Source organism: Canis lupus, chromosome 32 (assembly GCF_048164855.1).
Source record: "Canis lupus baileyi chromosome 32, mCanLup2.hap1, whole genome shotgun sequence".
Taxonomy (NCBI): domain Eukaryota; kingdom Metazoa; phylum Chordata; class Mammalia; order Carnivora; family Canidae; genus Canis; species Canis lupus.
This window is the reverse complement of record NC_132869.1, coordinates 27,197,137-27,223,935: the sequence shown is the minus strand read 5'-3', so window position 1 is coordinate 27,223,935 and position 26,799 is coordinate 27,197,137. Positions and strand designations below refer to the sequence as shown.

The window sequence follows — 26,799 nt, the reverse complement described above, 5'->3', positions numbered from 1 at the left end:
CTCTTGTTTGAATTGCTAGTCTCTACTAACACCTGTGTTGTCTGTTTATACCTATGCATTTTTCACATAGTAGCCTTTAAAAAAGGTAAAGTAGGGGTGCCTGGGTGGCTCAGTCTGTTAGGTGGCTTCCTTCGGCTCAGGTCATGATCCCAGCATCCTGGGATCAAGCCCCACATCAGGCTCCTGCCCAGCCAGGAGTCTGCTTCTCCCTCTGCCCCTCCCCCTTGCCTGTGCACGCTCTCTCAAATAAATAAATAAATAAAAACTTAAAAACAAACAAACAAACAAATAAATAAATAAATAAGTAAGGTAAAGTAGATCATCTTCCACATTTAACACTTGCCATATCTTTCCTATTAAAATTTAAAATAAAATTCAAACTCTGTATCATGGCCTTCACAGTTCAATATAATCTGGCTTTCTGAACCAAAGTGTATATAATCAATGTACAAATGTAAAATGCTCACTTACTGATTTAGGAAACGTCAGGAATATTTCACAATAAATCTTTATTTCAGAAGTTTTGGATAACTAAATTCACATTTGAAAGGAATGAGCATTTTATTTCTAATTTTTTTAAAGGTTTTATTTATTCATCATGAGAGTCAGAGAGAGAGAGAGAGAGAAAGAGAGAGGCAGAGACATAGGCAGAGGGAGAAGCAGGCTCCATACAGGGAGCCCCACATGGGACCTGATCCCAGGTCTCCAGGATCATGCCCTGGGCTGAAGGCAGGTGCTCAACCACTGAGCCACCCAAGGATACCCTATTTTTAATTTTTTAAAAAAGGTTTTATTTATTTGAGAGAAGGAGCGAGCAAGAGCAGAAGGAGGGGCAAAGGAAGAAGCGGACCATGTGGACTTTACTTCAGGACCCTGAGATCATGACCTGAGTCGATGTCAGACATTTAACTCACTGAGCCACCCAGGCACCCTGAAAGGAACGAGCATTTTAAATGATATGAAGACAAATTTACCTGATCTATCTGATCTTGCTGTCCTCTGTATACGGTTTCAGGATCTGAAGGAGGCCGCAGATGAAATTCTGAGTCGCAGAAATTTCCATCACCATCCACATTATGTAGGCTTTCCCAAACAACTTTTTCTTCAGTAAGAAACCCCTGATCTGTTACCAGCAAATACAGCAGACCCTTAATAAGAAAGAAAAGGCACTGTTAAATTGACCAAAACTAGCTAATACTTAAGGGAAATTTTATCATCTTATGTGTAAAGCATATTAATTATTCCTACTAGTTAGATATAATAAATAGTAGACAAAGTTCACTGAATTAGGTCTACCTGGCTTTGAATACAGATTATTATTTTATATGTTTATAAATATTGAAATAGGAATATTTTATATTTTTCACAAATATATTTATATATTTTATATATTTATAAATTTATAGAAGTAAGAAGCTGCTGGCAGGCTCAACTACTACATAACCTATAAATAGCCTCTAAGGGTTTTTAAGGAATTTGTATAGTATATTCCTGTTTTATGAAATATCAGGTAACAAGACACAGTCACAATAAAATTATATCACACTGCCTGTTTATTAAAAGTTAAAAATATATGACTAATCCAAACCATATCGATTTTTTCTTTTTCTGCTCACACCATTAGTTGCTCTTCTTTCAACACCAAGAGTACTTACAAAGTACTTATTTCTATTGTAGCACTGAATCACACTGTGCCACGACTGTGTTTCCCTGCCTCATTCCCAGACTTTATTTTTAAATCTATGTCTGGGCCTAGTGTAGCGTACATCATAAAGCTGAAGCCTAATATTTATTGAATCAATTAATGAATTAATTTATATTTTTAGTCACTACCACAGAATTTAGTACTGACTTCTAATTTTTCATATGAATTAGTTCTAATTCCAATCATATGTAAAGTGTCCCTATGATACCATTAAAGTTTTTAAGCCATTTTTTTTTCAGATCTGCCAAGGATATGACTTTCATTTACTTGCTCAGGATTTCCACTGTTAATGTAGTATTTGTTGTTGCACAGGATTCATGCTTCTCATGTTCTCTCATCACAATTAATTTTAATAATTAAGAATAAGAAATTTCTTTAGAGGGTTTGGTGGTGGCATTAGAGAAATCACTGAATAGAACCACAGCTATATAGTCAACTAATCTTAAACAAAGCAGGAAAGAATATCCAATGGAAAAAAAGTCTCTTCAACAAACAGGGTTGGGAAAACCAGACAGCAATATGCAGAAGAATGAAACTAGACCACTTTTGTACACCATACACAAAAATAAATTTAAAATAGATGAGAGACCTAAATGGGAGACAGGTTAAACCATCAAAGTCCTAAAGGAGTGCACAGGCAGTAACCTCTTTGACATCAGCTGTTGCAACTTCTTACTAGATATGCATCCCGACGCAAGGGAAACAAAAAACAATCTTCATCAAGATAGAAAGCTTTCACAAAGTGAAGGAAACAAGAAAACTAAAAGCAACATTTGGAACAGGAGAAGATATTTATTTGTTTGTTTATTTATTTATTTTTATTTATTTATTTTTTTGAAAAGATATTTATAAATGACATTTCAATTAGCAATAATCATGCCTCGGATAAACCTCATTGGCTACGATACTGCCACTGCGCAAAGCTTATAAATGACATTTCAGATAAAGGGTAGGTATCCAAAATATATAATGAACTTAAACAACTCAACATCCAAAAAACAATCCAATTTAAAAATGCGCAGAGACAGGAATAGACATTTTCCCACAGAAGATGTACAAATGGCTAACAAACACATGAAAATATACTCCACCTCACTCATCAACAGGGAAATGCAAATCAAAACTATGATGAGGTATCACCTTACACCTGTAAGAATGGCTAAAATTAACAACACAGGAAACAACAGATGTTGGCAAGGATGCAGAGAAAGGGGAACTCTCTTATACTGTTGATGGGAAAGCAAACCGGTTCAGCCACTCTGGAAAATAGAAAAGAGGATGCTCAAAAAGTTAAAAAAAAAAAAAAAAAAAAGACCCAGCAATTGAACACTACTAGGTATTTACCCAAAGGATACAAAAACACTGATTTGAAGGGATACACGCACCCTAATGTTTACAGCAGCATTATCTACAATAGCCAAATTATGGAAAGATCCCAAATGTCCATCTACTGATAAAGAAGCTGCGGGGTGTGTGTGTGTAAAATGGAATATTACTCAGCCATAAGAATGAAATCTTGCCATTTATAATGACAAGAAATCACTGAATAAACTCTGAAGCTTTAAAAACTAATTATTATTTTTGAACATTTACTATCTGTCCAGCAACACAGCTGTTCCTAAAATATGAAATCTTTCCTATTGTCTACTACCAGTTACATCTAAAAGTTAGCTGTAGATACTGATTAATTTATATGGTCATTGAAATTACTATAGCAACATGAAAAGTATTCATAAAGAAAAACATCTGGTGTATACAGTTTAAAGACACTGCTGTAAGCAAAAATTATGAGGTGATATCTCATTTTTAAAAAATCAAGTAGGTTCCAGTTCATTATTTAAATACCTATGATATGCTCATGACTATGCTATCATGGAAAGTAATGATCTTTCCTTAGTTTGTACTAGATACCCTCTTTATGCTATTCCATAGCATATCACTATCACAGTACTTTATACATCAAAAACTGTAGTTATCTATTTCCTTATCTGTCTCAATGTATTTCAAGCCCCTTAAGGACCAGAGCCATGTTTTATTCAGTTACCTAACACGTTTTTAATACCCAGTCAGGGTCTACCTTGCCCTAAATAATTAAAAAACAACAACAACAACAAAAAAAACCCTAAAAGTTCTTTCCAGCCAATTTTCCACTGAATAGATCTAACCTTTCTATATTTATACTTACCAGAGTACATTTTAATATACCATTATACTGTACAATATCTAGGTTTCATAATTTATTTTACGTAAATCATATATTAGAGTGGCTACTTATTAGGAGAGAAATCAGTCTTATTCTCCAAATGACACTTTAAAATGGGTAAATTCTGGGAGGGTTTTGTTGAAACCTGTTACCATCCGTAGCATATGAATATAAGTTTAACAAAAATGGTGTTTCTTTCTTGAAATAGCTGACCTGTCTTCTCATGGACCACCAGGTCTCAATTTCTTCCTCTTTTAGATCTTGACATTTATCAAAACAGTCTGTAACTAGTCCACTGTCAACAATGCTGGTTATTACTCAACAGTTCCTTTGTATAATTGCATTGTAGAATAGCAAAGTATGTATTAATATGGCCCTTTGTTCTTGAAAGTCCATAATTAAATTACCATCAAGAGTTGCTCTTGCTTTTGTGGCACCTGTGTGGCTCAGTGGTTGAGCATCTGCTGCTTTTCGCTGAGGTTGTGATTCTGGGGTCCTGGGATGGAATCCCACATCAGGTTCCCTACAGGGAGCCTGCTTCTTCTCCCTCTGCCTATGTTTCTGCCTCTATCTCTCTCATGAATAAAAAGTAAAATCTTAAAAAAAAAAGCTCTTGCTTTTATATCCCAGCACTTTTGCTACATCATCTGGTCAAAGCATTCTTTTCTAAGCCTTGAATCTTCTTCCTAATCTTACCAGTTTCTATAAATACTAATTTCAAAAAAAAAATAACTAATACAGGATGCATATATTAATGTATAAAATATATATAACTTATTATATGAAAATAATAAATGATACTAGATAATTTTTATAACCTAGGCAATTGGATCACCAAAGACAGAATGAAAAACTGTTCTATCTAAAATACCCTGATAGGGGCACCTGGGTGGCTCAGTCTGTTAAGCTTCTGCCTTCCACTCAGCCAATGATCCTGGGGTCCTGGAATGGAGTCTTGTGTCAGGCTCCTTGCTCAGTGGGGAGTCTGCATCTCCCTCTCCTTCTTCCCCCTCCCCCTTGCTTTGGTCTGTCTCTCAAATAAATACATACATGACAATATCATCACAATTTGTAAATTGATAAAATAGAAGAAAACTTGTCAGATGTATACAAAGATTATGTAATTCTAGCCTTTAAATATGGAGGAAAGCACTGCCCAAGTATGTCTGGTTGATTAGCTTGGATTCAAATGACAATGTCATTGGATCTTAGTTTTCTTTTCTTTATTATGAAGTGATACAGAGGCAGTTCAGAGAATTTCTAAGGTATTTTATAAATTAGAAGATGAACTTTACTTCTATTTAACAAGCATCTCTCTCATCTACAAATAGTTTTCTTATCCATCCAGAGAGGCAGAGCTGTTGAGCGTGGGCTTGAAAGTCAGATTAGAGCTGCTTAAAAACTGAATGGTCTTTGGCAAGTTACTTAGGCCTTTCAGCCTGTTGTAAAGTGAGAGTAATAATATCCACTCCTCATAGGGAAGCTGTGAAAATTAAATGAGATAATGTATGTTAAGTGCTTAGTACAATGCAAGCCACATAATGCTTAATGAATAGGAGATATTATATTCATGAACACCACCTAAATCTATCTCAGTTTCTTTCTTTCTTTTTTTTTTCCTATCTCAGTTTCCATATCTGTTGCCTTTTCCTGCCTCCTATTTAGGAGAGAAAGATGAATTTCTGCCTCCACTATGGAATCTATCACTTGTTAGTCTGTTTCTACACTCCTTACCCCGACCCCATTTAATGTGACAATGTTTGATGTATTAACCACCTTTTAAAAATAACTGAATTAGGGATGCCTGGGTGGCTCAGTGTTTGAGCGTCTGCCTTTGGTTCAGGGAGTAATCCTGGAGTCCCAGGATCAAGTCCCACATCAGGCTCCCTGCATGGAGCCTGCTTCTCCCTCTGCCTATGTCTCTGCCTCTCTCTCTCTGTGTCTCTCATGAATACATAAATAAAATCCTTAAAACAAAACAAAACAAAACAAAAAGTCTAACCTAATAGAGAATTTGTCTCTGCCTCTATTCAGTTTCTAAAGAGAGGAGTTAGAACAAAGATGAGTACTGGAGAACGTTATAGCAGACACATATATACCTCCCCTTTGGTCAAATAAAAGTCCATAACTCATATATCTCTAGAGTTTCATTTTTTAAAAAGTCTTATCTATTGAGAGAGAGGGAGAGCGAGAGCACGCCTGAGCAGGGGTGAGGGGCAGAAGGAGAGAAACAGACTCTTCGCTGAGCAGGGAGCCCCATGTGAGACTCAATCCCAGTACCCCGGGATCATGACCGGAGCCAAAGGCAGATGCTTAACCAACTGAGCCACCCAGGTGCCCATCGCTAGAGTTTCAAAAGACTTTAAGTGAAAAAAGATTTTTACACATAAATTAGAGTTTAGTAAGTTCCTAAAGAAATAGTACAACCAATAAAAAAACTGGAGATGACCTTTCCTAGGAAAGATTTATTTATTTATTCAGAGAGAGAGAGAGAGAGAGGCAGAGACACAGACAGAGGGAGAAGCAGGCTCCATGCAGGGAGCCCGACACAGGACTCAATCCCGGGTCTCCAGGATCACACCCTGGGCTGCAGGCAGCGCCAAACCTCTGCGCCATCAGGGCTGCCCTAGACTGGAATAATTTTTGTGTATCAATGGTAGTTTAGGGAGAGGATGAAATGACCAATGACAGCCGTGTTTTCCCATTGAACTATCTCACTCCTGCTGAGCCAAACAAAACAAAACAAAACAAAACAAAGAAAAAAAACAAAAAGAACCCTAGGCCATCAGGAGACCTCCTCCTTCTCCTCTTAACTGAAGACTCCACAAGATCTGGCAGTTGCCTATTTCTTTAGTCTTATATCAGGCCTCTTATCTTCTATGCTTCAACCACGAGGGCCTTCTTTTAATTCCTTAAGGAGTTAAATTCTTTCCCTTCTCAGGGCCTTTGCACACAGATGTTCTATCTGCTTAGTTAATCCTCTTTTTTGCTAACTGATTAAACTCCTAAAAGATTCATTTTTCAAGTCTTAGTTTAAATGTTAACTTTTCAAAAAACTTTCCTGACATCCCTAACTAGTTTCTAAGTACTGATAAAAGCACTCACAGCATGTTTATGTATCCTTTGCAAAATGTGTCTCAATAGAAATAATAACTATTTATGCAATTATTTAACATGTTTCTTGCCAGTGTAGGAGGTCTTTAAATGGTAGGAACGAACCAAAGCTGCCTTGCTCAGGCTGTAGTCCTTGTACTTGGCTGAGAACCTAAGCATAATCATGCTTAGTAGATATTTGACATAATCATGCTCAATAATATTTGTTAAATGAATGAAGTGTGGACTTTGAAGAGATCAGGTAAAGCAAGATGACTCAGAAACATACACTATGTAGCAATAATTCTGATTCTGAGGTTTTGGGGCTTTAAATTTCTGAAAAGTATGGATGACTCTGGGCCCGCACCTAGCACACATCTACCTCAAATTTGAGAACAATACAAATGAACCCCTGCTATAACTAATATAATAGGAGAGCTAGGGCTTTAGAGTATTTTAATTAAATATTTTTTCTTTAATTTTAATTCCAATGTAGTTAACATACAGTGTTACATTAGTTTCAGGTGTATAAAATAGCGATTCAATAATTCCATATATTTCTCAGTCCTTAGAGTATTCTTATGTAAGCAAATAAATCATTATTTTACATTGCTTTGTGCAATTCATTGACTAAAGTGTTGAAGGAAATATGAAGCCCTGATTCCTGACTTCAATCAGCTTACTTTCATTTAGAGAAAGAAGGCATATTTACATGAAAAGAAAACTGGTAACTAGGTACTCATCCATAAGTGAAGTAAGAATAACATGGTTCATTCAGCTAGAAGAAGGTGGGTAAAGTAGTGATCCTCAGCACTAGCTGTACATTCAAATTACCTGGGGAGCATTTAAAAAATATAGATACTTCGGTCCTACCTCTAGACATTCTGATTTAATTGAGTTGGTGGTGGGCTCTAGACATTGGTATTTTTTAAAAAGTTTCCAGGTAGTTCTAGCATACAATCTGAATGAGAACTACTGGTTTAAGGAGAAAAAGAGTAGCTGTACTGGAGAGATAGTATTTGAAATGCTTGACAGCTAGGTGAAATGTGGATAGGATAAAAGGACTGAGATCTTTTCAAATAGGAATTAAGGAGTAAGAAATGGTAGTAAAAGTGTAGAAATGGGAAAGGTTAAAATATGTATGAGGATAGACAATTATTAATGAGTAGGCAAGCTATAATATGCTGAAGCAAAGTGTTGGCACAGAATAGTACAAAATACCTTGCATTTTTATCCTCTCGGCACTGAGTGCTACTGAGCATTTTTGCTATATTATTGACATGATCAGAGCAGTATTCTACCACAGAACCCTCCCTATAAGTTGAGAAACTCCTCAAATAGGTGGCAGCTGTAAAAATGGAAGAGATGGATGAAGAGTTAACAAAAGGATAAATCAGTAAGACTTTTGGCAGAGCCATAAATGGCATAAGAAGAATTTAAAGTCACACTGATAGCTTTAATAATAGTAAACACTATCATAAAGACAAATCCTCATTCTTTCTTCTAAGTTCCCTTAGCCCTCAAATATATACATCCACCATTAACAGCGATCCTAGTTCAATCTCTAAGAGTTATCTTTAATTTTTTTCTTAGAAAGAAAAATAATACTTTTTAATGCGGTAATCTATGATAAAGGAGTTGAGATTTAAAACAAAAAGCTGATTTGAAGTAACACTTAAATTGCAAATCCATTACATCCTAAAGAAGTATTTAATAATTACCTTATAATTTGATGAATAAACATTATGCAGAATTTTTTAAATTTTGAAGTAGATCATAAAACATCTCTAAATCCAGCTCCTTTAATTTAGAATAACAATTAATAGCTATTTCTATATCATACCTTGTATTTGGTCATGGTGCTAAAATGATTATTCCGAAAGAACACACAAAGTTCTCCTTCCTGAACCGTTGAAGTTAGTTCACATAATCCATGGTATGTCAGTTGAGTGGCTGTGTTATTTAGAAACTGCTCAGCTACAAAGCCTATGGAACCAATGCATAATATTAGATGGAAAAATAATTTCAGAATTAAAAAATTTTTCTATTTACATTGTGTTCCAAGTATGAAGAAAGGCCAATCAAAATAAGATTTTGATACTATAACCTGATGACTCCAAAATAAGATTTTGATATTATAACCTGATGACTCCAAATCAAAGATTCTTCTAATTTTGCAATAGAAGATGTGTCTATAGACATTCTCCATTCTAAAGTAACAGTTACATGAAATTCTTTTTAACAATAAATGTATTTACTTATACTTCACCTATTTCCAAAAAAGGATTTCAGGCAGCTAAAAATAAATGATATAGATACAATAAAACTAAAACCCTTTAAAACAAATAAGAAGGCAAGAGTTAGCAATTTAAAAAGTAGGTAGGAATGAAAGATGTATGGCAACAACTACCTTCCCAATGGAAAAGTGTTTAGCAATTAAAAGTAGCCTTAACAATATGAGTTACTCTAAGATGTTAACAAAGATCCCACATAATTCTCAATTCACAAACTGTTCGGTTTTTGCCTTAGAAAACTGAAAACAGGTGAGACCAAACAGAAAACAGTGTATAACTAACTGATGCCATTTTTATCCTAATGTCCTCCAACATACACCACTTCACTATGTAGATATATCAAGTTCAGAGACAGCAATGATCTCTTTTGTTTTCAAAACACAATGGAATATTTGTACAGTTTCATACTTGCAAACTTGCTTACTAACTAAAATTTATTTATAAATCCAAAATCAATTCTTGCTGTGCTTTCAGGGTCAACCTTGGATATGTGCAAAGTGGCAAAAATTTTGAGCCATTCAATGCACACATTCCCCACTGTTGTCAAACCTGAGGTCAAACCAAGCAACGTCTGCCATTTTGTTTCAGCTTTCTTACTATAAACAATTTTCACAGTCTATTAGGTGTGTCTTTTTGGGTAACTTTTACTGTGTAAAATGGCCCCCAACCATACTGTTGAAGTGCTGAGTAGTCAAAGGCTGTGTGATATGTCTTACGGAGAAAACATGTATTTTTGCAGATTCATTCAGACATGAGTTACACTGCTGTTGGCCATGAGTATAACGTTAATGAAGCAACAATATGTATTAAATAAGGTGTCTCTAAATAGAAACACAAATAAAATAAGGTTATATATTGATCGGTTGATGAAAATCTTGTGTCCAGAGGCTCATAGGAACCTAATCTTGTATTTCCCCCTAGGAGCAGTGGTTCAGTATTCATGAATTCAATGTTCACAGCAACTTTATAGAACATAACTGGGCAGCCTGGGTGGCTCAGCAGTTTAGCGCTGCCTTCGGCCCAGGGCCTGATCCTGGAGACTCAGGATTGAGTCCCACATCGGGCTCCCTGCATGGAGCCTGCTTCTCCCTCTGCCTGTGCCTCTGCTACTCTTTCTCTGTGTCTCTCATGAATAAATAAATAAAATCTTAAAAAAAAAAAAAAAAAGAACATAACTGCCAGGAATAATAATCTGTATAAATAATTTAAAAGGCTGTATTTTTCTTCTTTCCTTCTTTATCTTCATGTTTTTGTTCCTTTCTTTAATAAGGAATGTCACAGATGCAATGCAGGTAGGGGTGGGGTGGAAGAGAATGCTCTAAAAAGTTTTAAAAGTGAGCAGAGAAGTGCAGATATAGGGAAGAAAGATGAAGTTACATTAAGAAACTGACACCTCAACAATAAATTGAAAATAAACTTGGTAGAGTCAGAGGCAGCAGGATAACAGGTTTATTTCACTTCCTCTGCACCCCTCACCCTTAGTGTCAAGCTATAGAACTTTAAGCTGCCAAGTGGTTGTAAAAAGCTACCAATGTATCACACTATTCAAAGGAATTTGTTAAGGTTAGAGGGGAGGTGCAAAAAGTTATACAGAAGGCCCCTGAGACAGGAAATGTATAGCCTATGTGCATCTTCTTGGGTTTATACATTTAGAAGAGCTCCCCCCTTCAATTATTATCTTTAACTTTGCTAAGTACTAAGTTACTGAGTAGAGAGAATGTATTAGTTATATACTAAAGCACTAGCTACATAATAGTTTTAGTTTTAGGCACTATACACATGCTGAGAAGTACCACTGCTCTACATAATATCCACATTACTAAACACTTCCTGCATAAGGATGTTTCTAAAGAACCCTCCCACACCTTACACAATATCCTCTCTAAAAATCTTTTTCAAAAAGATATGAAAAATCAGTGATTACTGAACTCACAACATTATTTCATGTGTGTGAAATTTAAAAATGCTGCACTAGAAAGGTCTTTCTTAGTTACTTCTTTCTAGAGAACAGGACATCAACTCAGAGAGAATACATGACTTGCTCAAGGACCTAAAACTAGTTATAGCAAAGTGAAGACTGGAACCCAGGAGAATTACTGGTATTAAGTTTAAAAATTTAGTGCTGATTATTACAAATGCAAACTGAATTGTATTTCTCCCAAGCTATAAAGCATATCCTAATCTAGACTTATAGAGAACAATGTTTCCTAATTCTTTCACCAACTCTTAAAATCACCTCTGTGATATTCATGGCATATTCAAAAGCCTAATCTAGTTTCAACTTTTCACAACTAATTAAACAAATTTTGGTAAATAGTTCTAAGTGTTACATAGCAGTTTACTTATCTGCATTGCTTCAAATAACAGTTGATTTTCAACATTTAGCTTAAACTTCATTTTTTTTTAAAGTATGTTCCATGCTAGGAGCCTGAACGTGGAGCTACTCATGACCCTGAGATGAAGACTTGAGCTGAGATCAAGAATTGGATGCCTAACCAACTGAACCACCCAGGCACCCCTTAATTAAATTAAATTTCAATTTTAATTTGTAGATACTGTTACTAATAATACTAAACAAGGTAAACGTTAAAATAACAGTAATAATAAAATTATATTACCAAAAGTAAATTTAAATTAAAAATTGTTTTCTTGACATTAGTGTGCTTGAAAATGTTTCTTAGGTTCAGAAATTCAATACTAAATTTATCAAATTACTCTTCTCCATTACTGAGGAGTTATTAGAAAACACAAAAGTACTAAGTGCCTTAAAGGAACTGAAATAGAAACAGAGGCACTGGGATCCCTGGGTGGCGCAGCGGTTTGGCGCCTGCCTTTGGCCCAGGGCACGATCCTGAAGACCCAGGATCGAATCCCACGTCGGGCTCCCGGTGCATGGAGCCTGCTTCTCCCTCTGCCTGTGTTTCTGCCTCTCTCTCTCTCTCTCTCTCTCTCTCTCTCTGTGTGACTATCATAAATAAAAAAAAATTAAAAAAAAAAAAAAAAGAAACAGAGGCACTAAAATTAGGCAAAAAGGAACAAAAAGAGGATATAGGAGAAAAGGAAACTTGGCTTATTCTTAAATGTTGGTTAGATTTGGCAGTGCTTAAGATGTGCATTCAAATTTAAACTCAATCAGAACTTTGTCACTGTGAGAGTTTTAAACAATTTTCTTTTTAATTTCATCTACTGTCAATTTAAAAAAATCAAGTACATTACATTAATTATTTTTCCCCAAGAGGATGGGGCAAAACAATCCCTTTTAGTAGGACGTATACACATATTTTCTTTGAAAATACAAGGGCTCATTGATTCCAGGGATGTGGTAGGGAGCCCAAAATAACCGTTGTGCCATAAATAAGGAAGTACTCAATGAATGAAGACATGTTAAACGAACATGGGATCATTGAGAGAATTCCACTGGATAAATCTAAGACAATCCTAAGCATCAAAGAGTCATGATAATAACTGATTATAACACAATGAATAAAAAAGAATCTGAGTCAGGGGATCCCTGGGTGGCTCAGCGGTTTAGCACCTGCCTTTGGCCCAGGACATGATCCTGGAGACCCGGGATCGAGTCCCACATCAGGCTCCCTGCATGTGTCTCTGCCTGTGTCTCTGCCTGTGTCTGTGCCTCTCTCTCTCTGTCTTTCATGATGAATGAATGAATGAATGAATGAATAAATAAATAAAATCTTTAAAAAAAAAAAGAATCTGAGTCTACACTGATAAAAATTTTTTAATGGGGGATGAGAAAACACTTTTCATTTTTACAAAAGACTGCCAACTAATAAATGTAGAAGGAATAATAGAAATATAACCACTATAGTAATGGTTGACTCAGACAAGAATCACTGACTGAGTGCCAATTGTACTGGCTGAAAGATTATTAGGGAACAGGGTATTCATGCAATTTCAAAGTATAATGCCAGAGATTACTTATTAATTAATTACAAAAGGCAAAGGACATCTTTACAACAAAAAATCTAGCAGATACCAGTTTAATCATATTTCAACATCACCAATAAAGGGATAATCAGACATCTTATGCCACTTGATTTGATGCACTGGGAAAGATACAGTATCACCTTTGTAGTATTCCCACCAAAAATATACTCATGAGGAAGCAATAAAATGAATCCAAATTGAGGACTATTCTACGAAAAAAATGGCTTGGACTATTAGGAAAAGTCAGTATCAGAAAAAATCAAAAAAAAAAAAAAAAGGAAAGAAAAAGATTAGGGATCTGTTCTAGATTACAGGAAGCTAAATTGATATGACGATTAAATGATTCTTGTCTAGAGCCTATATTGTAAAAATTCAAAGCTATAAGGGGCCTTATTGGGATAACTAAAAAATTGAAAATATGAACTGCATATAAGATAAAAGTATTGTATTGATGCTAAATTTCCTGAGATAATTCTTTTGTGACTACAAAGAAGAATTCTTTGTTTTTAGGAGACAACTGTTCAAGTATTAATAGGTAACGTACTATAATATTTGCAACTAATTCTCACATGATTTAGGAAATAGTGTGTGTGTGCGTGAAAGAAAGAAAGAAAAACAGAAAGAAAGCAAAACTTCAGTATGTTAATAATTGATGAATTTAGGCAAAGTATATATATATATATATATATAAAATCATTGTTCTAACTTTTTTATGGGTTTGAAAGTTTTCAAAATAAAGGGAAAATCAATATCATTTAATCAGAAATAACATTAATTCAAACTATAAACTTCAATGTTTATGGCACATAATAAATATTTGAATGAATATTTGAATTCAAATAAATATTTGAATGAATGAATATTCTGGAATTATTTAAGCAATTTTTAAAACTTAGGAATAACTGTTAAAGAGGAAATTATTCCTGAGAAAGCATCTGGAATTAACTGACCAGCTCTGGTGGAGTCTGGCAGCTGGTACTGTGCTATTTTTTTTCCTTATTGATTTTTGCTGCCATGCTACACCCATCATTACAACTAAATTCAAAACCAGAAAGGACTGCCACCCAAAAGAGGTAGCAAATAAATACATACTCTATGTACATGTAAAAGTTCTGTACTTTTACTTAGAAGGTACTGCCACCAAAAGAAAAAAAAAATGTTATCTGAAAGAAGGTGAAAGAATATCTAACTCTATTTAGCTAAATATTGTTTTTTCATCAGAAAAGAATGATAGTAAAAATATTTCTTGTATTCTACACCTTATAGAGATGAAATATTTGAATTAAAAAAAATATGGTTATCACCTGAGATTAAAGCTTAATACTTTTTAATAAAGAAGGATTAGAAATCGCCTTTTGGATATTTTATGGATTCAGAAAGAAAGTTATAGTTATGGATCAAAAAGAAAAAGAAAGCAGACTCCTCCTTCAGCTAAACACTATACCTAAGAAAATCTGAGGAAGAAAACAATCAGGGGAAGCTAATTGCTACATGTGTGATCCTGGAGACTTGGGATCGAGTCCCACGTCACGTTCCCTGCATGGAGCCTGCTTTTCCCTCTACCTGTGTCTCTGCCTCTCTCTCTCTCTCTCTCTCTCTCTGTGTGTATCTCATAAATAAGTAAATAAAATCTTAAAAAAAAAAAAACCAGTTTAGCTTTTTAATTGTACTGAATTCCACATATAATTATTCCTTGATATAAAAATCTGATATGCAGAAATCTACATTACAAAATTTAAATATCAAGGAATTAATCAATTCTGGTACATATTACCCCCAAATTCTATAGCACTAAAGAGGATGATTCCTTCCTTGCTTTCATCAAGGAGTTCTCAAGATACCAATACTATATAGCTGTATTTTTTGTTACCCTGGGGAATCAATGTTAGAAAAATTGTAATAACAGTAGTAACATCAGGCTGAAAGAAAGAAGTGATGAAGGGGCGGGATTTTTGTTGTTGTTTACTTTGTTAATTAGCTTACTTTCTAAGTACATTACATAACTTGCTACATTACACCCTGGCTTGGGGAAAATGCTATTACCAACTGTTCGCTATAGCTTCCTACCCTATAAGCCTATTCACCTCAATATCACTTCTATAGTTATCATTCAATCTGTTAACATTTGCTGAATCCTATTGCTCCCTCTCTTACTACTGAATAGTATATTGGAAGTTACTGAGAAACCTGGAATCTACACATGGAAATTTTCTTTACCGTCTGTTTTTTTAGATTTGGGTAGGGAATAGAAAGTTCTAGTGACTGGGCAGGCCGGGTGGCTCAGCAGTTTAGTGTCACCTTCGGCCCAGGGCCTGATCCTGGGGACCTGGGATCAAGTCCCACGTCAGGCTCCCTGCATGGAGCCTGCTTCTCCCTCTGCCTGTGTCTCTGCCTTTCTCTTTCTGTCTCTGTGTCTCTCATGAATAAATGAATAAAATCTTAAAAAAAAAAAGTTCTAGTGAGTGAAATTTTGTTAATTGAAAGTATTTTTTTAAACAGCTTTTGTTGCTCCTCTTTCCCCTAAAATTAAACTTTATGTCTTGAGTTGTAGTGAAAGAGCTGTCATACATATCAGTGATTGATATCCCTGTATATTTATGTATTTATTCCAAGTAAAAGCCTCCACTAAAATACTGTTTTCTTGCTACCTGCTTCTTGAATAAATGTGTTAAATTTATGGATAATTGAATAATATAATTACTTGGGTTCTGATTAATATAGTATGCGATTCATGTACATATCTTCTCTTATATGTTCGTATATACTCTTGTAGTCATTTTATTTTTTTAAAATGTGGTGATTATAATCAACTTTCATTATACCTCATGTAAAAGGCTTATGTCTGAGAGAGGATCATGAAGCCCATCCCTACTTCTCATTATTTCTCTTTCATTTATCCTTCAAAAAGAGAACAGCAGCCTGAGTATTGCTGCATATTTATAAGAAAGTGAAGTGAGTGGTAGGAAAGGTATTTCCAAATACAATGGCTCCTGATGGCACTCTGGTTTCAAATGTGCTTTTCCTTTCAATGACCAGAACACAGCTGAAAAAACATGAAACTGCTTCTATGATGATAAATTTAGCAATTTTAATTAGTTAGGGATTAGGAAAACTGATGATCACAGGTATACTTTCATTTAGAGTGGTGTTTTAATATACTATATTGTACTGAAACATAAGGCAGAGCTCTACTAAAATAAACATTTGAGTTCATAATACTCATTCCAGTCAATTAGAAGATGAATTATAAAGTTTACTCAGTACTCCCAAATAATAAAACTTTTTTTAAAAAAGTAACTATCAATAACTCCTGGGTAATAGAACATATCAAAGCTAACTAGTGATTCCAAAGAATTTTAGTAGAATCTAGGCCTGATTTTAGAAGTTCAGTGAAAAGAGTTCTAGAAAATACCTTTCACTGGTATCTTTATGAATAATTATTTCTTTTAATTCCTACAAGTAGCATCACTTATATTTTTTAGAAGTCTTATTTATGACATTTAAAAGATACTAAATTATAAGACAAGTTATTCTGCCAAGAATAAGTCAGGTAATAGCAACACTCACCCACCTTCACTAACCAGCTCACTATTGTCTGACTGCTTACAAGAGATGATCTTCTCCACTAGTTGGTTGTAGCTGCAGTTACCAACAGCTTTTACAATGTCATCAATCTAGAAAACAAATGACTGTCTCACTAATCATGATAGGATTAAAAACAATAACAAAGAAACCCATTATCACTCTTTAGGGTTTTATTCCAATATTGTATTAAGTATAAGAGTATTACTTATGAAAAAGAAAATCAACATCCAACAGTTTCTAATTTTGTTTAAAGCTCACTATAACATATTATGAAAAATAATGCTTAGCTGTACCTCAGTTATGCAAAAAATAATGAAAAGGGAGTATTACATGCAACTTTATTTAAGGTTGTAAAGATGCATTTATGTGATTAAAATAAAAAGAAAACTATTTCAGGAGGAAAAATAAGAGTATTTCCGTTTTTTTCTAAAAAACAAATATTCTGCATTTAAAGTAAGATAATTTATGGAATTAACAAAGTTCTCCCATTTTATTATTTAGTTCTTAGCAAAGTATAGTGGAGATGCAAGTAGACATAACTATGTCATTTTCCCGAAGAAAAGTTAATTATTAATCAAGGACAGTATTTGCCTCACAAATCTTTTTCTTGTTTTTTTTTTTTTTTTTTTTTTAAGATTTTATTTATTTATTCATGAGAGACCCAGAGAGAGAGGCAGAGACATAGACAGAGGGATAAGCAGGCTCCCTATTGGGAACCTCCTGCAGAACTTGATCTCAGGACCCTGGGATCACAACCTGAACCAAAGGCAGACGTTCAACTGCTGAGCCACCCAGGCATCCATGCCTCACAAATCTTATTTAATCTTTGTCTTTGGCAGTAGAATAGAAAAGTAAACGCAAAGTTTTAAGCTATAGGAAAATGAAACTGGGCATCTCTACTCTCCTTCCATTATACTTTGCTTTGACTTTTGAAGAAAAAACAGGTTTCTGCTGTCTAAACAACACGTTTTTATTGCCATCCCATCTGTAAAATATATTTACTTATAAACTACATGTACTGATCTATCTATAATTAAACAAATAGAAATTAATGCAATGATATAAGAGGACCAATGTTTTCTTTCCACATCCAAATGATCTTCTTGAATATTTACACTGTGAATACCATAAGTCTTCACATGTATCTGTATAAATAATACTCTGGACATTGTTTCTCAAACTGAGGAACTTGTTAAAAAATTCTAAAAGAATTCCAGGCTCAAGTTGCTTCTCAGTTGTCTAAATTTTCATTCCACTGCTTCATAGCAAAGTTTAGGAAAAACTGCTTTAGACTATAATTTTTTTGTACTTGCAAAATTCTAGAATGGAAAAGCCTCTGAACCACTGTGGGACGGACTGTTGAGAAGAACAGTTAATTGAAAAAAGTCAAATCAGGGAGTTGTGAAAAAATGTTATATACACATCTTGAACATTTCATGTTAAAATACACAATGTACTCATTGTCGATCTTTTGAGGAAGAGCCAAATAAGGCCTTTTCTTTGAAACCAGAGTCTTATGATTCTACATAAACAACACAAGAGTATGACTTCCAGTTTTGATTTAAAGTGAAAACTTAGACCCTTAAGAAGCAATCTGAGGGTACAATTCCTTCATATTTTCATTATTCTTAACACTTTTACTGTTTACAGCAATTTTCCTTAGTGACTCAACTTCATTAAGTCTTTCCAAAGCACCTGAATTTTCAATCCTAAGAAATCCACAAAAATACAACCATAATCAAAACAAGATCAATATACAAAAATCAGTTGTACTTCTATAGACCAGGAATAAATAATACAAAGATTTCAAGTTTTCATAGGCCAAATCTCTACATTAGTATTTCATTCAATTAATTCCTTTGGGAGCCTTTTATGTACTGCTAGGTACTAGGTGCTGTTAGAGAAACTGCAGACTCAGCAGTGAACAAAAGAGATGGTCTATGCTTTCATAAAGTTTACATTCTAGAGTAAAGACAACAAACCAAATAAGCAAATATACTATATGCTAGGTGGTTATATGTAGTGGTGTATAGCTGTTCTTTGTTCATTTTCATTGTATAGTTTCCCACAGCATGAATATACCATAATTTTTTTTATCATTCATTTTTTGATGGCTATCTTAGATGCTGACAGTTTGGGGCTATGACAGATAGTACTGCTATGAATATCCTTATACATTTATCCTATTCTACACATAAAGAGTTTCTCTAGGGAACGTGTCTTGTCAAATTGCTAAGTCTTAAGGTATGCTTATTCTCAATTTTGCTAGAGAACTCCAGACCACTTTCCAAAATAGAATGTCCATTTATTTTCTCAGCAGGAAATAAGTCTCTACATTGTGCATCTTCTCCAACACTCAGTACCATCAGAGTTTTAAATATTAATTGTTCTATGTTCAAATTGGTGTATAGTGATATCTCATTTTGATTTTAAGTTGCATTTCCCTGATGACTAGCTATGTTGACTAGCTGTTTGGATATCCTCTTTTATAAAGTGCCTGTTCAAGTCATTTGCTCCTTTTTTTTTTTTTTTTTAAACTGAGTTGTCTATCTTAAAAAAATATATATATATATATTTGTAGGAGCTCTTTATACATTCTGGATGTTAATCCATAGAAGTTGTAATCTTCTTCTACTTAGTGGCTTGCTTTTACATTTTCTTTGGAATTTCTCTAAAAAAACACAATTTCTCAATTTTAATGTAGTCATGTTTACCAAAGTTCTTCATGGTTAATGTATTTGTTTTAGAAATCCTTTTCTATCATTAAGGTCAGAAACATACACTCAAACTTTTACAGTTTTAGCTTTTACAGTTAAACATCAATGTATATGGAAACAATTTTATGCTGTAAGTTGGGAGAAACCATTTCATTCTTTTTTAATTGGTTATCTAATTAGATATGCAATAGCTACCTAATTGCCTTATTAGCACCTTTTATTGTAAGGACTGCCTTTCTCCTGCTGCTCTACAGTGCCCTATTTCTGTCTATATATGCATGGTCTTTTTAGCTTCTCTATTCTCTATCATTGGTCCAATTCTTAATTACAATATTTAAAATATTTCCTATCTAGAAGAACAAGTCCTCCCTGCTTTTCTGCTTCAAGCATATCATGGCTTCCACTCCCAGCCTTTTGCATTTCCACATAAATTATAGAATCCACTTGTCTCATTCTACAACTACTCCCCATAAATCTTTTGGGATTTTGTTTGGGGTCATACTGAAACTAATTTAGAGAGAACAGATATCTGTATAAATTGTCTTAAAATCTAAAATCTAAGAATAGAGACTTCCATTTATAGGTCTCTAATTTCTCTCAAATTTAAAATTGTCCACACAGAGGTCTTGCAGATCTTTTTGTCAGTTTTATTCATAGGAACTTATGCAATGTAAATGGCATATTTTTAAAATTTCATTTTCTGTTATTTTATTTATTTTTAAAAAGATTTTATTTTTATTTATTTATTTTAAAGAAATTATTTATTTATTTGAAAGAGAGAAGGAGAGAATGGGAGAGCACAAGAGCTGGAGAGGAAGAAGCTGGCTGCCCATCCAGCAGGGAGCTCAATGCGGGCTTGGTCCTGGGATCCCAGGATCATGATCTGAGCTAAAGGCAGGTACTCAACCAACTGAGCCACCCAGGCACCCCAGAGATTTTATTTTTAAGTAATCTCTATACCCATTGTGGGGCTCGAACTCACAACTCCAAGATCATGAGTTGTAGGGTCTACCGACTGAGCCAGTCAGGGCACCCCTTCTGTTTGTCATTTTAAAATTCTTTCTGAAGAACGTTTATTTGCAGAATTTTAGCTTCTTTATTACATATTTACTTTCTACCTTAACACTTTTTGCTTTTTAAAAATACTTTCTGATCTTTTTGAAATAACTTCTGCTCTTAAAATAGATATACAGCTTATTAACTTTCACATTAATATATGAATTTAGGGCTTTAAAAAGTCCTCTAAAAGTTCTTTTAGTTAAATCTCACAAGTTTTGGATTTAGTTATTGTGCAGTTTAAAATATACTCTTAAGTTTCATTATAATTTTTTGGCTCAAACAATTTCTATTTTTCTACTGATTTCTAGCTTTAATTGCACTGTGGTCAGAGGAAATTCTATACTCTCTACATGATATAAATCCTTAAAAATTTGCTGAAACTTGCTTTATAGCCCTGTAATAGGTTGGTTTTTATAAATTTCATGAATGTATAAAAAGAATGTATAGTCAGGTTCAAGAAAAAAACAAAAGAAAATGTCATGGACAGTAGGAGACTATGAAGATATGATGATTAAATGCAATGTATTATTAGTCGAGATTAGATTATGGAACAACAACAACAAAAATTAGTGGAAAAATAGGTGAAGTGTGTGAGACCTAAAAACCACAAAAAATAGAGGAGAATACAGGCAATAACTTCTTTGACATTGGCTATAACAACTTCTTTCTAGATATGTCTCCCGAGACAAGGGAAACAAAAGCAAAAACAAACTACTAGAACTACACAAAATAAAAAGCATCTGCACAGGGAAGGAAACAACCAACAAAACTAAAATGCGACCTATGGAATGGGAGGAGGTATTTGGAAATGACATACCCACCCAATATAGGATTAGTATCCAAAATATATAAAGAACTTATAAAACTCAACACCCCAAAAACCTAAATAATCCAATTAAAAATGGGCAGAAGACATGAATAAAATAAATTTAAAAATAAAAAAAAATTAAAAATGGTCAGAAGACATAAACATTTTTTCCAAAGAAGACATACAGTGGCTAACAGACACATGAAAAGATACTCCAAATCACTCTTTATCAGGGAAATACAAATCAAAACTATAATGAGATATCACCTCAGCTGTCAGAATGGCTAAAATCAACAACATAAGAAATAATAGGTGTTGGTGAGGATGTGGAGAAAGGGGAACTCTCTTGCACTGATGGTGGGAATGCAAACTGGTACAGCTGCTCTGGAAAACAGTATTGAGGTTCTTGAAAAACTTAAAAATACAACTACCCTATGACTCAGCAATTGGATTCCCAGTTAAGAATCCAAATATACTAATTCAAAGGGATACATTCACTCCAATGTTTATAGCAGCATTATCTACAGTAGCCAAATTATGTAAAGAACCCAAATGTCCATCAGCTGATGAATAGATAAATAAGATATGGTATACATATACAATGGAATATTACTCAGCCATAAAAAAGAAAGAAATCTTGCCATTTGCAACAATTTGGGAGGAGTTAGAGAGTATAATACCAAATGAAATAAGTCAGAGAAAAACAAATACCATATGATTTCACTCATATGTGAAATTTAAAAAACAAAACGAGGAAAAAAAAAAAGAGTGAAGCAAACCAAGAAATAGTCTCTTAACTATAGAGAGAACACACTAATAGTTACCAGAGAGGAGGTGGATAGGGGGATTGGTGAGACAGGTGACGGGGATTGAGGAGTGCATGTGTTGTGATGAGCACTGGGGACATATGGAAGTGCTGAATCACTATATGATACACCTGAAACTAATATTATATTATATGCTAATTGGAATTTAAATAAAAACTTAAAAATAAAATAAATCAGTGAAATGTGAATGAAGACTATAATATAGCTAATAGTAATGAACCAGTATTAAATTTTGACATGTGTACCCAAGTCATGTAAGATGAAGAGAAATGGGGTGACAAGTATATAGGAATTCTCTGTAATATCTTTGTAAATTTCCTATAAATCTGAAATTATTCAAAAATAAAAAGTTCATTAATTTTTTAAATTTATTTTATTTTATTTATTTATGATAGTCACATAGAGAGAGAGAGAGAGAGAGAGAGAGAGAGAGAGAGGCAGAGACATAGGCAGAGGGAGAAGCAGGCTCCATGCACCGGGAGCCTGACGTGGGATTCGATCCCGGGTCTCCAGGATCGCGCCCTGGGCCAAAGGCAGGCGCCAAACCGCTGCGCCACCCAGGGATCCCCTCATTAATTTTTTAAAGAATATACATTCTTAGGTTTTGTTTCCTGCTTCTATCAGTTACAGAGAAAGATACAACATCTTCCATTATGACAATCTATTTCGTTTTATAATTCTGTTAAATTTTGCTTTATGTACTTCAAGATTAGAGGATTAGATGCATACAAATTTTATTTTTTATTGTCAAAAACTGACCTTTATTATTTGTGACAGTTCCCATGGGTCCAAGGAAAGATCAATCAATCAGGTATTTACTTACTTTTTTTTTTAAGTTTTCTTTATTTATTAGAGAGAGAGAGAGAGAGAGGCAGAGACACAGGCAGAGGGAGAAGCAGGCTCCATGCAGGGAGCCTGACGTGGGACTCGATCCCGGGTCTCCAGGATCACACCCTGGGCTGCAGGAGGCGTTAAACCGCTGTGCCACCGGGGCTGCCCAGGTATTTACTTTCTAGGTGTCTCCAGGCACATACAAATTTAAAATGATTGTATCTCCTCAGCAAAATTAAACATCAAGCAATTGTATGGCATCTTTTTTCCTTCTCTTTACTTGCAATCTTTGTTTTTTCTCTCTTGTGAACAATAAATATATATAGTTTAGCCTCAGAACCACTTTTAACTATAGCATTTAGTCCTATTGCTATAGTTATATATTGAATTTATTAAATCTATTCTCTTTATCCCATCAGTACAACATTCCTTTACATTTTTTTCCTTCTTTCTTTTTAGATTGATTCATTTTTCTCTTTTCTCCTTGTTTAGAAGTTACTCACTATGTTTTTCTATTATTTTCACAGTTACTCTAAAAGAGCGTTATCCAATAGCACATTCTGTAATAATGGAAATATTCCAAATTTGTGTTGCTCAATAAAATATCCACTAGCCACATATGACTACTGAGCAATTGAAATGTACCACATACAACTCAGAAACTAAATTTTTCATTAAATTTAAATACCCACCCTTGACTACCACATTGGACAAAGGAGTTATAGGAACTATAACATCTGTCCTTACACAAAGTCAGAAGTTAATATTCTCTTCTTGAACTATTAATTCTAGGCCCTTAGAATACTTTAACTTCCTCCCAACCTATGTTATTATTTTTGTATTTGCTCATATTCTTTTTTAAAATCTCAAAAGATAGCATTATTTTTGATACAGTCCACAATTATCTATATTTATCCTCATATGTATCATGTTATCATTCACTTTTCCCTCCATCTGTGATTATTTTTCTTCTTTCTAAAATCCTTGTTTAGAATTTCCATTAATGATGGTCTATTACTAGGAAGCTATCTCTTTTTTTTTTGAGATTAAAAAAGAAATTAAGTAATCTCTACACTCCATGTGGGCTCGAACTTACAACCCTGAGATCAAAAGTCACATTCTCTACAGACTGAGCCAGTCAGGCACCCCAAGGAAGCTATCTTAATTTAATTAATCTACAAAATGATTTTGCTACATTCTTGAAAGATAATTTTTCTGGGAACAGGATTATAGGTTAGCATCTGTCTTCTTTTAGTACATTCAATATATCATTTCCACTGTTATCTGGCTTCCAATGTGCTTTTAAAGAGTTAGTTATCCAAAAAATAAAATAAATAAACAAATAAATAGTTAGTTATTAAGTAATAATGAAGAAATGTTCTCTCAGTGGCTGAATTTTGGTGCCTATCATTAAGAGAACTGACTTATTTATAAGATAATCATTAGCAGAATACATCATCAGAATACAGAGAACTAACCAGTTCTAAGAGGTATTTCATATATACCTATAGATTTCAAACTTTTACCTTGTTTTTTCCTTTCACAGCAACAGAATCATTCTGTCACAAAGTAAGTAAATAAAAGAGATAAAATGCTGGACATAGTTACGCTTTTCAGTGATACTTCCAGAGACAGAATGCCAAGATACAGATGCTTTGTTTGTAGTAATCCGTGCTTTTCTTGCCCAGACTACCAGTTGCTTTTACCAATGGGCAGGGGTGAAGAAACTATTGCTATTGTGGTCTCTCTGTCCTTGTAGTAAACAGATGTGGATTGGTATGCATGCTTCGTGCCATCCATCAATATTTACTAAGAACCTATTATGTGCCAAGCACTATTCTAAACAATGAGATATAAGAGCCTAGCCCTCATAATACATTCTAGTGGGAGATGAGAGTCCACCAAGTAAAAGAATAAATAATTCCAGATAATTGTAAGTAGTAAAGAAAATCAAATAGGATCATGGAAGAGGTCATGACTGGGGAAAAGGAGGGTGACTAATTTCAATAAGTCAGAAAGGGTCTCTCTAACAAGGTGATAATTGATCTGAGATTTGAATAGTGAGGTACCAGAAACATGAAGATCTGGGAGAACAATGTGTTTAGGGTAGTAAGACAATGGTCCACAGCAGACAATCAGCTAGTAAAAAAACCTGAAATAGAAAGGAACTTGATATGTCTGAAGAACAGAATAGCAATTAGCATTACTAGAGAGTAGTTAAAAAAAAAAAAAGGAGGGATCCCTGGGTGGCGCAGCGGTTTGGCGCCTGCCTTTGGCCCAGGGCGCGATCCTGGAGACCCGGGATCGAATCCCACGTCAGGCTCCCGGTGCATGGAGCCTGCTTCTCCCTCTGCCTGTGTCTCTGCCTCATTCTCTCTCTCTCTCTCTGTGACTATCACAAATAAAAAAAAAAAAAAAAAAAAGGAGAATTATATGAGGTGAAGTTGGACAGACAGGCAGAGTCTAGGTCATACAGCTTATCATAAAAACTCTAATAAGGATTTTGTATCTTATTGGAATACAGTGGAGGCTTTTAAGGAAAGGAGGAGGGCACAGGAATCAAGGGGAGGGTTATTTTACAAAGATCACTCTGAATATGAAGACAATTTAATGGGGAAAAGGATAATCTTTTACAAAGAGTACAACAAATACTACTAGGACAACTGGATATCCACGTGCAAAAGAATAAAATTGGATCCTTCGTCAAACTATATACAAAGATTAACTCAAAATTGATCACACTCCTAAATATTAGCACTAAAACTTGATAAAACTCTTAGAAGAAGATAAGGAGTAAGTCTGTGATTTTGGCCTAGGGAAAGCCCTCTTAGGACATCAAAAGCATAAGCAACAAGAGAAAAAAAAAAAGATAAATTGGACTTCATCAATTAAAAACTTTTGGCGGATGCCTGGGTGGCTCAGTGGTTGAGAGTCTGCCTTCGGCTCAGGGCATGATCCTAGGGTCCAGGGATCAAGTCCCACATTGGGCTCCCTGTGAGGAGCCTGCTTCTCCCTCTGCCTATGTCTCTGCCTCTCTCTGTGTGTCTCCAATGAATAAATAAATAAAATCTTTAAAAAAAATTAACAACAACCATCAGGAAAGTGAAAACACTATCACAGAATGTTAGAAAATAGTTACAAATCATATATCTAATAAGAGACTTATACCTAGAATATATACAGAGCTCTTTCAACTCAATAACAAAAAGACAAATAGCTCAATTAAAAATGATGAAAGTATCTGCAGACATTTCTCCTACAAAGGTATGCAAATGGCCAATAAGCACATGAAAAGATGTTCAACATTAGTCAAAAGAAATATAAACAAATCCACAATGAGATACAACTTTATACCTTTTAGTATGACTATATTCCAAGTAACATAATAAGTGTTGGTAAGAATTATTCAGTTTGTAGTTGACTTCTAACTCCTTGAAGTTACACTCAGAAGTCTTGGAAAGATTAAACAATCTGGAGGACACGGCCCTTAACCTAATAATTTGGCTAATTTCAGGTAAAAAGCACAAAAATATAACAATCAGAGGAGTGCCTGCATGGCTCAGTTGGCTAAATGATGAACTCTTCATTTCAGCTCAGGTCATGATCTCAGGGTCGTGAGATCGAGCCCTGTGTTGGGCTTCACACTGGGCATGGAGCCTGCTTAAGAGGCTCTCTCTCTTGTTCCCCCTCCTCTTCCTCTGTCATTCCTGCTCACTTTCTATCTCAAAA

General features: G+C 34.5%; 2 protein-coding genes and 1 pseudogene across 5 annotated transcripts in view; 1 reads left to right on the top strand and 2 right to left on the bottom strand.

The window, feature by feature from the left end:
- SLTM (SAFB like transcription modulator) overlaps positions 1-12,298 on the top strand; it is a 100,145-nt gene extending 87,847 nt beyond the window's left edge. Inside the window, exon 21 of the mRNA XM_072808869.1 lies at positions 11,705-12,298. Within this exon, the coding sequence (XP_072664970.1) occupies positions 11,705-11,756 (52 nt within the window). The 3' untranslated portion in view covers positions 11,757-12,298. The remainder of the gene's footprint in view (positions 1-11,704) is intronic.
- The window catches only part of MINDY2 (MINDY lysine 48 deubiquitinase 2), a 73,971-nt gene that overhangs the window by 12,174 nt on the left and 34,998 nt on the right, over positions 1-26,799 (bottom strand). For 3 of the 4 annotated variants that reach the window (XM_072808893.1, XM_072808892.1, XM_072808894.1), the window contains exons 5-7: positions 16,815-16,917; positions 8,845-8,987; positions 975-1,148 (exon numbers count right to left, since the gene is read on the bottom strand). In XM_072808893.1, the coding sequence (XP_072664994.1) occupies positions 975-1,148; positions 8,845-8,987; positions 16,815-16,917 (420 nt within the window). Of the gene's footprint in view, positions 1-974; positions 1,149-3,757; positions 5,392-8,844; positions 8,988-16,814; positions 16,918-26,799 lie in introns of those variants that run through there. The other variant, XM_072808896.1, reaches the window with a different exon arrangement.
- Positions 2,517-2,630, bottom strand: LOC140623396 (U4 spliceosomal RNA; annotated as a pseudogene).